At 38.0% G+C, this 13,530-nt stretch overlaps 1 protein-coding gene across 1 annotated transcript in view; it reads left to right on the top strand.

Moving 5' to 3' along the window:
- The window catches only part of LOC126473203 (tektin-2), a 55,094-nt gene extending 43,677 nt beyond the window's left edge, over positions 1–11,417 (top strand). The window contains exons 7-8 of the mRNA XM_050100106.1: positions 9,917–10,140; positions 11,111–11,417. Of these exons, the coding sequence (XP_049956063.1) occupies positions 9,917–10,140; positions 11,111–11,240 (354 nt within the window). The 3' untranslated portion in view covers positions 11,241–11,417. The remainder of the gene's footprint in view (positions 1–9,916; positions 10,141–11,110) is intronic.
- Positions 11,418–13,530: the final 2,113 nt, after the last annotated feature.

Raw genomic sequence — 13,530 nt, forward strand, 5'->3', positions numbered from 1 at the left:
ACCAACAAGGAAGACTAAAAGCACGTAAAGTTTCAGAACTGTATGGCAGACCTCAGCTTTTCAAATTGTTCCATTTGCCTCGCAAAATTACAGCAACTTAGCATGAACCTTTGTTGCTCATTGTCCCAATTGCATTGCCAAGCAAGATCCCTTCCTTTTCCAAAATGAACCCGAGTGTCATTGAAATTCAAACGCCAGCATTAAAATAATATGATTAGATTTCACTGCTTTAATTTCAAAGTTCAGTTAAAGTATTCATAGCTGGCTACAATATTTAGATTACACGAGCACAAATTAAGAGTGCGAGTTTTGTTAGCATATTTTAGCTTACCTGTGACTGCAGCTCAGCTTGGTACGTACTAAATTTTACTATTGTTAATTGTTCAGAATCATTTAATTCAAGTTCAAAATTAAATCTCTTGTTTCTAAATTGCGTAGAGTCAAGTTGCTTTTGAAATGATTGTTGAGGTAGTCCAAGACTAACCGTATTTTACTGGATTTCGATGTGCTTCAGAAAGAAAGCTCACTATTAATTTCAGTCACTAAATTGACTTTCAGTTTTCTGGTTTTATTAATTCTTTTGCTAAATTAAGTCAGAGTGCAGCGAAAGTTATTACTTCTGACAAACTTTCAGTTTTCACACTACACGTGTCAACCTTCAGTTGCCACGCTTCTAGTGCTATTTATATGTGTAATTACCTTTGTTTTTCAGTTACTATAGTAATTGTCCTTAGGACTGGCGACCATAATTTCCCCCTAATCTCAAATATCTAATTACCGCTAGTTAATTGTTAACGTAACGGCCGCACATTTACTTTCTTCTTTAACTTTACCCCTTTCCAAAATTAATTTCCACCAGTTTCATTTGCATTTTTCCTTTCATTTAGATGTAACCCTTTCCTCCCTCTTTACCGACAGATTAACTTCGGTGACAATTGCTTTTCCCAAATTTCCATTAGGTACACGCGGTTTAATTTTTCACTGTCATTAAGGTCGATAAGTGAGGGGGAGGTTACATGTGTCTACCCCCGTGGCCTTGTTTCAACTTAGTTCTTTCAGTGCTCTGTCAGACTCTTCATGCAGTATCATATCTCCCATTTCATCTTCACCTACATCCTCTTCCATTTCCATAATATTGTCCTCAAATACATTGCCCTTGTATAACCCTCTATATACTGCTTCCACCTTTCTGCTTCCCTTCTTTGCTTAGAACTGGGTCTCCATCTGAGCTCTTGATATTCATACAAGAGGTTCTCTTTTTCTCCAAAGGTCTCTTTAATTTTCCTGTAGGCAGTATCTATCTTACCCCTAATGAGATTTGTCTCTACATTCTTACAGTTGACCCTGCTTAGCCATTTTGCACTTCCTGTTGATCTCATTTTTGAGACATTTGTATTCCTTTTTGGGTGCTTCATTTACTGCACTTTGATATTTTCTCCTTTCATCAATTAAAATCAATATCTCTTCTGTTACTCAAGGATTTCTATTAGCCCTCATCTTCTTACCTACTTGATCCTCTGCTGTCTTCACTATTTCATCTCTCAAAGCTCCCCATTCTTCTTCCCCCGATCTTGTCAATCATTTCCTAATGCTCTCTCTGAATCTCTCTACAACCTCTGGTTTAGTCAGTTTATCCAGGTCCCACCTGTTTGCAGTTTCTTCAGTTTTAAGCGACAGTTCATAACCAATAGATTGTGGTCAGAATTTACATCTGCCCTGGAAATGTCTTACAATTTAAAACCTGGTTCTTAAATCTCTGTCTTACCATTATATAATCAATCTGGTATCTTCCAGGGTCTCCATGCCTCTTTCACGCATACAGCATTCTTTCATGATACTTAAATCAAGTGTTAGCTATGATTAAGTTATGCTCTGTGCAAAATTCTACCAGGCAGCTTCCTCTTTCATTCCTTACCCCCATTCCATATTCACTTACTTCTTTTCTTCCTCTTCCTTTTCCTATATCGAATTCCAGTCACCCATGACTATTAAATTTTCGTCTCCCTTCACTATCTGAATAATTATTTTTAAAACATCATACATTTCATCAATCTCTTTATCATCTGCAGAGCTAGTTGGCATATAAACTTGTACAACTGTGGTAGGCGTGGGCTTCATGTCTATCTTGGCCACAATAATGCATTCACTATGCTGTTTGTAGTAGCCTACCCACACTCCTATTTTTTTATTCTTTATTAAATCTACTCCTGCATTACCCCTATTTGATTTTGTATTTATAACCCTATATTCACCTGACAAGAAGTGTAGTTTCTCTGGCCAACCAACTTCACTAATTCCTGCTATATCTGACTTTAAGCTATCCATTTCCCTTTTTAGATTTTCTAACCTACCTGCCCGATTAAGGGTCTGACTTTCTATTCTCCTGATAACGATGCCCTCCTGAGTAGTCCCAGGCTGGAGATCTGAATGAGGGACTATTTTACCTCCAGAATATTTTACCCAAGAGGACACCATCATCATTTACCCATATAGTAAAGCCGCATGCCCTCGGGAAAAATTACGGCTGTAGTTTCCCCTTCCTTTCAGCCGTTCGCAGTACCAGCACAGCAAGGCTGTTTTGGCTAGTGTTACAAGGCCAGATCAATCAATCATCCAGACTGTTGTGCCTGAAACTACTCAGAAGGCTGCTGCCCCTCTTCAGGAACCACATGTTTGTCTGGCCTCTCAAGAGATGCCCCTGAGTTGTGGTTGCACCTACAGTATGGATGTTTGTATCTACAGTACGGCCATCTGTATTGCTGAGGCACAGAAGTCTCCCCGCCAATGGCAAGGTCTATGGTTCAGGGGAAGACATTTCCTGTTACACCAAAATATTCTAATTTACTTAAAATGATACTGTGAGTTACACAGTCAAATGCCTTTGACAGATCCCAAAATATACCAGTTGCTTGCAATTTTTTGTCTAATGTATTAAGTACATTTTCACTGTAGGTGTAGACAACCTTCTCAATATCAGAACTCTTTAGAAATCCGAACTGCAACTTTGACAGTGTGTTATTTGTGAAAGATGATTATAAAGCTGATTGTGCATTACCTTTTATAAATTTTTTGAGAATGCTGACAAAAGTGAAATTGGACGGAAATTTGATGCTATTTCTTTATCTCCCTTCTTAAACAGGGGCTTAACTTCAACATATTTCAACCATTCACAGAATATTCCACTGATAAACAAATGGTTACAAAGATAGCTTAATATGTTACTTAACTCAGAATCACAGTCTTTAATTAACTTTGTTGATGTTTCATCATACCCACTAGATGTTTTTGGTTTTAAAGATTTTATGATGGACACTAATTCTGCTGGGGTAGCGAGGGTCAAATTCGTATTGTGGAAGTTACTTGAAATGTCTGGACTGATGTATTCCATAGCGGCATCTACAGAACCTGACAACCTCATCTTTTCAGTAACTGTTATAAAATGTTTGTTAAAAAGTGCTGCAACACTATACACATCTGTCAGCAATGTATCATTTACTCTTAATGCTATTTGTCACTCCTCATGTCTGGTTCTACTGGTCTCCTCCTTCACTATATCCCATATTGCCTTTATTTTGTTATCTGATATGACTATCTTTTCTTTTTAATATATTTGCTTTGATGTCTGTATTACAGTCTTTAATATTTTGCAGTATTTCTTGTGATGTGCTATAGCATAAACATCATAACTGTTTCGGATTGACAAATACAGTTTTCTTTTTGTTTTTCAAGATACCTCTATTCCTGAGTAATCCATGGCTTCTTTGTAGAGTTTGCTCTAACCTTGGTTAGTTTTTGGGAAAAACAGTGTTCAAATAAGGTAAGTACTTTGTTAGCAAAAGTGTTATATTTTTCATTCATCCCATGAGCACTGTAAACATCACTCCAGTGAATGTCTCTGAGAAGTGTCCTAAAATAATCAATTTTTGGCTTATTGATTACACTCTTGAACACATAATTAACAGATTTTATATCCTGTTCAGTATTAACGTCTAACAGAAGGAACTGCATGTCATGGTCTGAGAGGCCATTGCCTATTGGTTTTGTAATATAATTTTGTTCATTGCACTTTTCTATAAAGATATTATCAATGGCTGTTTGTGAGCAATTGGCTACCATAGTGAGAACTTTACAGTGGGAATTAAGTTGAATGATAGTGTTACTAACTCAAATAAATTCTTACTGGGAGAGTCTTTAAGGAAATCTACATTGAAGTCACCAGCAACCACTATTTCTTTGTTTTTGGTTGTTAAATGGGCTGGTACAGCTTCAAGGTGGTTTATGAACAGATTAAATTTACCTGCAGGTGCTCAATATACACTTCATTTTATGAAGGATTTTTAGTGAAATTCTACTTCTGTTGCACATACTTCCGTATGCTGTTCAAGGCAAAATTTATGAATGTCTATGTTCTTAAATTTATGACAGTTCCTGATGAATGTGACAACTCCTGCTTTCTCCATTTCTGTTCTTCAAAAGTGAGATGCTAACCTAAATCCTGTAACACTTAGAAGTTCTATACCAGTGGTCACATGATGTTCAGAGAGGCAAATTATGTCATCTGGGTTTGAGGACTCTTATTCATCTATGCAGATAATTAATTCATTAATTTTATTTCTCAGTCCTCAAATATTTTGTTGCAATAAAGACAGCTGACATTTCACATTGACTGAGTTAAAATTGGGTAGAGTTGAAATTTCTGCTGACTGTTGAAAACTCTTAACCAACAGCTGTTTATGCTGATGTAATTAGCTAGAATTATGTTTTTTGGTTTCTTTCTCAAACTGAAGGTTTGTCTCAATCCTAACCTCTCTTAAAACTTGGTTTCTTTCTGTCCTCTCTATCCTAAAAAAAGGGTCTTTTCTGAACACTATAACCACTGATATTTTATCACTCATAACCACTAATAATAGTTTTGATGTGAACATACTCAGAGATGTCAGGTCTGTTTGTTGCCATTAGATCAAATATATTTCCACCATGAGTGGGGTTCCTAACTACCTGTTCTAGGCGGTTTTAAGACAGGGCATGCAGTAAAATTTCACAGGGCATTTTATCATGCCCACCACTAACAAAATTGTAATTTTCCCAATTATTTGTTGGATGATTAAAGTCTCCACTGATGATTACAGTATGATTGGGTAACTTACGTATAAGTTTTCTCTAAAGTTTTTGGTTACATCAGGAGATAGGCGTGGTGGGCTATAGAAGGGTCCAATTATGGTTAATGCCCACCCCTGATACTAAGTCTTTTCCAAACAATCTCACATGCAGCTTTATTTTCTATCTCGGTGGATTTGAGCGTTTTGCCTATTGTGACAAATACCACCACCTCCATTTGCCATTTGCCTATTCTTTCGATATACACTTAAATGTTACCCAAAAATCTCACTGCTATCAATTTCAGGTTTCAACCACCTTTCTGTACCTGGTATTATGTGCGCTTCACTGCTTTTCATTAGCGCTTCAAACTCTGGCACCTTGTTGCGAATGCTTCGGCAGTTTACCATTAGGATTTTAATACTCTCACCTATGGGATGCATTTCTTTCGATTTTACACAGGTACTGCTGGGTTTCCTACAGTTATCATTATCTGCATTGGATGGAGAGTCACCTAATCTAAAAACCCTTGCGTGCCCCCTACACACAGTCAGCTGCCTCAGTAGCAGCCTCTGATGTATAGTGCACACCTGACCTATTTAGGGGGACTCTACAGTTCTCAACCCTATGGTGCAAGCCCAGGAAGCCACAGCCTAGTTTGTCACAGAACCTTTGAAGTCTCTGGTTCAGTCCTTCCATTTGACTCAGAACCAAAGGGCCACAATCAGTTCTGGGGACAATGCTGCAAATTGTGAGCTCCATTTAAACTCCACAAGCAAAGCTGGTCTTCTCAACCTTCTATGCCAGTCACTGGAATGACCCAAGAATGACCTCAGAGCCCAGACAACAGACATCATTTGTTCTAACATGCACCACAATCTGCAGTTGGTTGCATCCTGTTCCCTCAATGGCTGCCGGAGTAGCATCTCCAATGTGCCTCCAGGCATACACACTGAATGCACCAGTGCCACATTATTGTGACCACCTGTCAAAAGCCTGAATAGCCACCTTTTGCAGCACAGTCCGCTGTAAGGTGTGCAGGAAGAGAGTCAGTGATGTTCTGGAGGGTTCCAACAGGGATGTGGAGCCATGCTGACTCCAATCTTGTAACCAGCTGTGCTAGGTCTCTTGGTTGATGATCCACGGCGCAATCAGCCATTCGAGGTAGTCCCACAGATTCTTGACAGGGTTTTAATACAGGGAGTGTGGTGGCCAGGGGAATATGGTAGAATCGTCGTGGTGCTCTTTGAACCACACACATACAGTGTAAGCTGTGACATGTTGCATTGTCCTGCTGGTAGATGCCATCATGCCAAATAAAAACAAACTGCATTTAGGGATGGACATGGTTTGCAAGGATAGATGCTTGCTTGGGTTGATCCACTGTGGCTTCCAGAATTAAAAGATCACCCCAGGAATGCCAAGAAAACATTCCATAGACCATAACACATTCAGGGCATTTGCTTTAAGACATTTCACACAATATACATCAATGCCCATCTGCCTCATGGAGCATAAAATGTGATTCATCTGGAAAGGCCACATGTTGGAACTCAGTGGACGCACATCCAGTTGCAGTAGTGGCATGCAAATTCCAGTCTTCATCCCCAATGAACAGCAGTCAGTATGGGCGCATGAACCAGGCACCTGCTGCAGAAACCCATATGTAGCAACGTTCATTGAATGGTCATTGAGGAGACACTGTTGGTAGCCCATTGGTTCATGTGGGTGGTTGTTTGCTCAACAGTTGCATGTCGATTCATCTGTACAAATCTCTGCAGCCATTGTTCACCCCTGTCATCTATATCCTATGTTGCACCACAGTTGCCTCGGCACTGGTTTCGAATAGTGTCATTTTGCCATGCATAGTATACTTTAACCACAACAGTATGTGAACAGTTTACAAATTTAGCTGTTTCAGAAATGCTTCCATCCTTGGCCCGAGAGCCAATGATCATATTCTTTTGGATGTCAGATATATTGCTCTGTTTCCACACAATGACAACGACTGCACTGTTTTCTGCGTTCCCCACTGATAGTGCTGTACCTGTCGTCGGTGAGTCGTTATCGCATGTAGATGTTGAGCATATGGGGTGATCAGATTAATGTGACTGGATTGTGTATATTTCTTTTACAAAATTATTTCTGCATTTAATTATTATATTTATTTGAACTCATTTGCGCAAAAAATTCAGGTATACTGTTCAGACAGTGACAACTAAGAGGACTTTTAGATTCCAACCAAACAAGAAAATAGACCTAGTTGATTATTTTTAAATATCATTTCCATTGGCAAGTTATTACGTGTCAGATCTTCATTCTGAAAATTACAATTTTAAAAAAAAGTGTGAAGTGAAGTTTCATTTTTTGGCTTGTTCTACAATACCAGATTATTCTGTGAATACATCTACATTACTTTTAACAAACTTTATTCCATTGGCAAGCTATTGTGTATCAGATCTTCATTCTGAAAATTACAATTTTTAAAAAAAAGTGTGAAGTGAAGTTTCATTTTCTGTATTGTTCTACAATACCAGATTATTCTGTGAATACATCTACATTACTTTTAACAAACTTAAGACATTTCTAATATTTAAACACTTGCAAGCGGTAATGTGCAGAGCTAATGGAGGCTCCACCATCATCAATAGTCATTATTGTAGATTAGTTTAGATTAAATATACTTTTTGTTCCATAGTATGTTTGTTGCATAGTGTGGAGATCATCCAGAGTGTGGAACAAACCAGAACAACAACCATGCACAATAAATATTTACAAAGAAAAATGAATATGTACCTTCCATAGATTCTAGGTGAAATGGTTCACGTGAATGTGGAATAAATAAAAAAATCTTAAAATGTATTTTTATTTAAATGGTAATATATAACTTTTACAAAACAAGTAAATGTTCTATACACTGAGCTGCATACGATAATCCTTAGGCTGTTGTAGCCATGCATCACCAAATGGCAAAATAATTTTACAGCACTTACTTACAATGTTGTCATTACTGCACTGATACTTGCATTATTTGACTGAGCGAGGTGGCGCAGTGGTTAGCACACTGGACTTGCATTCGGGAGGTCGACGGTTCAATCCCGTCTCCGACCATCCTGATTTAGGTTTTCCGTGACTTCCCTAAATCGCTTCAGGCAAATGCCGGGATGGTTCCTTTGAAAGGGCACGCCCGATTTCCTTCCGCATCCTTCCCTCACCCGATCTTGCACTCCGTTTCTAATGACCTCGTTGTCGACGGGACGTTAAACTCTAATCTCCTCCTCCTCCTCCTTGCATTATTTGATATTACCAGTAATATATACAAATCAGTTGGTTCTACCAAAAAATTCGTCAATGGAGTAGAAGGAGTTGACCACCAACAAATCATTTATGTTCCTCTTAGACCAAACTTTATCAGTATTTAAACTTTTTATGGCAGCTAGAAAATTATTGAAAATATGTGTGTCGGATCAACTGAGAATCATGCTCCTCTCTCTAACGATTCTAGTTCAACTGTCTACTACTGTCACAATTAATACTAAGAAAATGCAGTATTACTTTTCTCATTTTGTAAATTTAACTGTGCTACTCCACATCTCAGAGTGAATAGTACTGTGAAGGTTATTGTAGTTGACTGCTCAAGGACAGCTCACACTGGAATGTGCTTACAATGTCACACCTTGGACTGTGTCACTCTTTTTCACAGGTAATTTTGGTGCTGAAGCAACAAGACACAAAGGAATTAAAGACATTAGCTGCCAGCGGGCATTAATTTTATACCAGTGGGGCAAGTTGAAAATTTGTGCCAGACCGGGATTCGAATCTGGCTCTCCTGCTTACCAGGCAGATGCGCTGACCACTATGCCATATGGACACAGTGGTCAGCAAAAGCACAAGGACTGCCCTAGCACCCCTCCCAGCAGACCCAAATTCTCAACTTATACCACACACTACTGATGTAGAGCCCCTGCTCATCAGCCTCATTGTTCATGGCATCTCACCACCTTTGAAAGCAAGAGATCGGAGTTTGAATACCAATCCGGCACAAATTTTCAACTTGTTTCACTCATATAAAATCAATGCCCACTGGCAGCTAATGTCTTTAATTCCTTTGTATCTTGATTCATAGTGATTTCAGAATCAAAATAGTGTCTGTTCTTTGGGATATACCTGAAAGAACAGACACCACATATATAAGGCAACAAACTATAAGAGGTCACAGACCCATGGTCTGCAAGTATGTTCTGCAAATGTCTTTATTTAATTTCTCTTTATCTAATTTTTTTCTTGTTTGGTAAAATCCTTCATACCTTTCTCCTACACCCAACAGAATAAGTTAACTCCTCAGTATACATTAACATTCACAGCATATTTTCTTCAGAAGCCACACTGCACACATTATTTCTCGTTTTTGAAGATGGTAATATGTTTTGCAAACTGTTAACCTATCAGACAGTTATAGAAATCACATGTGAATATAAGATGACAGAAATTCTGGCTTTCAGCATCAGACATTCCTAGATGTGGCAAAGAGAAGAGGAGGTTGAAGGGAATGGGACTGTACAAGGATCAATTAACAAAGCAACAAATATCACAGCTGGTTGGAGATTTGGTGGAGAAAAGAGGTCACAATGAGAGAGAAATAAATACTATTGCTTATTATGCAATTGTTTTTCTTTTCTCCTATTTTTTATTCTAACATTATCTGTGAATTAAGGTTATTGCTTTATTTCAGTGGCACCAGAAATACTTATTATACTCATAATTTAAATGAAGCTGACCATCTTGTCCAGTAACAAAAGCTTGTCCTCTGTTTCCCCAGACTGAAAATGAAATGGGTGTTATAAATCGTGAAATTTCGCTATTGGAAGAAGCTCTAGCTGATAAAACAGGTCCATCAAAGTTGGCAGAGTCACGTCTCGAGATACGTCTGTGGCGGCCACGCGCAGAACTTTTGTATGATGATGCCCAACAGACAATAAAAAATGAACTACTCCAGCTCCAACTGTCTCGACAAAAGCTCACACAGCAGATTGCTGATGCAAAGTAAGGAATTCATGACTACTCTTTTTCCTTTCTAACACTGTTCGAGAGTTCTGTGCATACATTTTAGCAAGAAATTTTATAAGCTATGTCTAGTTTTATTTTTCATGCAATAAAATAAATTTTGAAAGTTTAATCAAATGACATTAAAAAAAATTTAACCCTAAAGTGCAGTCAGTAGTCTGGATCACAATTTTATATAAACAATTTAGGATGAATTCAGGATCATCAATGAGCACATCTCTTACACTACTGTGAACACCATGGCCTTTAAGTTCTTATTTCTGACAATGTTCATACCACCATTTCGAAATATATTATGTATCACCTAATAATTGGAAATAATATAGATAATAGTTTAAAATATTTGTACAGAGAGAGGAGTGTCTACTACATAACAAATTTAAGAAATATGGTCTAGTTTTAGTCGTCAAAAAATTTCAACATAACATGATCTGTAAAAAAATGAGAGGTAGAACAATAAATAATACTGATGCAGCAAAACCACCGATTCTTTTAAGGATCAAACACCCATGTATAAAACAGCTTCAAATGTTGATTACTTTACAAATGAGTTGCTGTGACAAATACTTGACATTATGCATTTAAGCGAGAAAAAGATTAGAAGAGGTTTGAAATTGTTCTTGAAGTTTGTTGGAAGTCATGAGATACTGACATTATGAAAAACTGTAAGAATACAGTCAGCACAATTTGTGCTCCATTTCAAACAAAAAGTGAACTATGTGGGGGTTGACAGTGATAAAAGGTTTCATAAAAGTTTGAAACTGATTGTAAAGTTCATTGGAAGTTGCAAAGCGCTCTCATTCTCAAATACTGGGTGACTGAAGTCCGTGTCATTGCATGGCATCAGTTGTGCTGTCTCAAGACACACACACAATTTTTATCTATTATACTTGCCTTATTGTGTTAAACTTTTAAGATAAATGATGTTAGACTATGTCTATTCTTCCAGAGCAACATACAATGCTCTGCAGCAGCACAGTGTACGACTGGCCGCCGATATCGACTGCAAGAACCAAGCTCTGACTTTACTGAACCGCTGTTGTGACATACGGTCTGCATTGCACCCTGATGAGAGGTAGATTCATCCTGCTGCCTCCCACTTTGTGCTTAAGAATTATTCTTACAGTAATATACATACAACTTGTTCTTTGGTCTCGTCATGTTATTCATCAAAGAAGATTCCATAACCAACTGAGATGTTAATTTTCATTTGTATACAATATTGATACTTTTTAGTAATAAAAGCATGTGGTTTACAGCTTACTTATGTTTCAGTAATTTTGGTACAGCATTTTTATAGAACTGTTGATGATTCATTCACACATGCATACACCTTTAAACATGTGGAACAAAACAAGAGATGCTGGGGCAGAAAAAAGTCAGCATCATTAATTGTTTCATTTGTACACTGTCCACTGTTAATGCTTGGTTGTTACGTGATATTAATCAACAGTATAATAATGGATGGCTGTGTATGTATGTGTATGATCTACCAAAGCTGTGGAACATCAGGAGCAGTTTCAACCAAGCTTGGTACACATATGTGACTTAGTATAAGGAAACAGTTACCAGGGGACTAAGACATCCCCTGGCATCCCTATTTGTGGGGTTGGGATGGGAAATTGGTAATATTGAAGTTTAACACTAGCAGCAGGCTACTACCTACAAGGACCGACAGGGCCAAATTGGTGCCATGTTTATTTTTGTTTATTTGATCATATTGTGATAGGTAATGGAATGTAACAGACATATATAGCTTTTATTGATTTTTATTAATGAAATAAATACACACACACACACACACACACACACACACACTCTCTCTCTCTCTCTCCACCGTAGTTCACTGCTGTTTACTGCTGCACTTGTCATACCACACTCGTCTTCTCTTCTCACATTTGCCACATACTGCTTTCTCACAACCTGAACAAACAGTAGCAGTATGGTTTCCTTTACATGAGGTACGGATTTTACACTTCTCTCTCTTAGTTGCCCTCTGTGGTCCGCCTTTAGTGTCTGCATGATTCTGGTCTGGCTCTTTATTTCTTGGTGATACATACTGCGCTTGCAGCTCTTCACACAAATCAAAAATATGCTTCCGCCTGCTAAGTCGCGTACCAGTCACTTCCTTATACAACACCCAGGAATTTATGGCAGCCAAATCAAGAATGTTGTAAAATACATGCATTGGCCAACGTCTTGTACCGGCTTTTGCAGAGCACATTCTTGTCATTTGATCGACAACGTCGAACCCAAATTTTGTTTCATTGTAGAATTGCACTGTTACAGGAGTCTTCTTCTGACTATCAGACAGTGATACATGAGAGTGAAGTGAACTCAGTAACAAAACATTCTTATTTGTTTTCCCTTGATAAACTGTTGGTGTTGTTCCATCATCATTTTTATACACAATAGTCGAGTGGAGTGTTTGTTTTCTGGTCTTTGCAGCAGGAGGCACCTCCCTTCGATTACGGTTCAAAGTACCTACTAAAGTTGTGGATGTGCAAGGCTTAGTGAAGTAAAGTAACTGTCAGTAGTGACATTCAAACTTTTGCCTAAGTATGGTCCCATGAGCCTAAGAACAACATTTTCACCTACGCCTAGGTCAGCTAGTCGAAGGGGATCAGCACTAGTATATGGGAATCCATTCAGTATGTATTTACTAGAAACACCTACAAGTAACCAGAATTTTATGCCAAACTTATCTGACTTGCTTGCAATATATTGTGTGAATGGGCATCTTGTTTTAAACAGCAAAAGTTGTTCATCAACTGTAAGATAAGGTTCTGCTTTATAGCACGACACCCTGTTTTCTATGAAAGCATTCCAAGTATCTGAGACAAGAGCAAATTTGTCAGCCTTGAGGCGTTCAGATCTAGTGGACTTGGTGTCAAACCTCATATACTTCATTATTTCAATAACTTTGTTTTGTCCCATAGTTTGTCTGAAAAACAGAGGACTCCATACTGTTGACCATAGACTTTTGAGAGGAAAATACTTTGCCCCATACACTCCTCTTGCATACATTATGGCAACAAAAGCATCCAGTTCTTCAGTGTCTACTGTCCAGGAATCATCTTGTGTTCGACGACGAGCCTCAGCTTCAGTACAGTGCTTGATGTGACGCATCATGGAAGCACTGAAAATTAACTGCCAAGCACTAAGAAGTTTCCCACTTTGAATTTTCCTTTTAGTATATGATGTTGGTCCTGAGCTCTCCCGCAAAATGTTATGACTTTGTAGATGACCTGAAAACATATGAAAAAAGAACAGTATTTTTAGAATGTGTAATGTACTGATATTATTTGAGTATATCTGTTCTTGTAATTTTACAAACTAAAACTCTACACAAAGAGTAGAAATATTACT

This window comes from Schistocerca serialis, chromosome 4, assembly GCF_023864345.2.
Source record: "Schistocerca serialis cubense isolate TAMUIC-IGC-003099 chromosome 4, iqSchSeri2.2, whole genome shotgun sequence".
NCBI lineage: Eukaryota > Metazoa > Arthropoda > Insecta > Orthoptera > Acrididae > Schistocerca > Schistocerca serialis.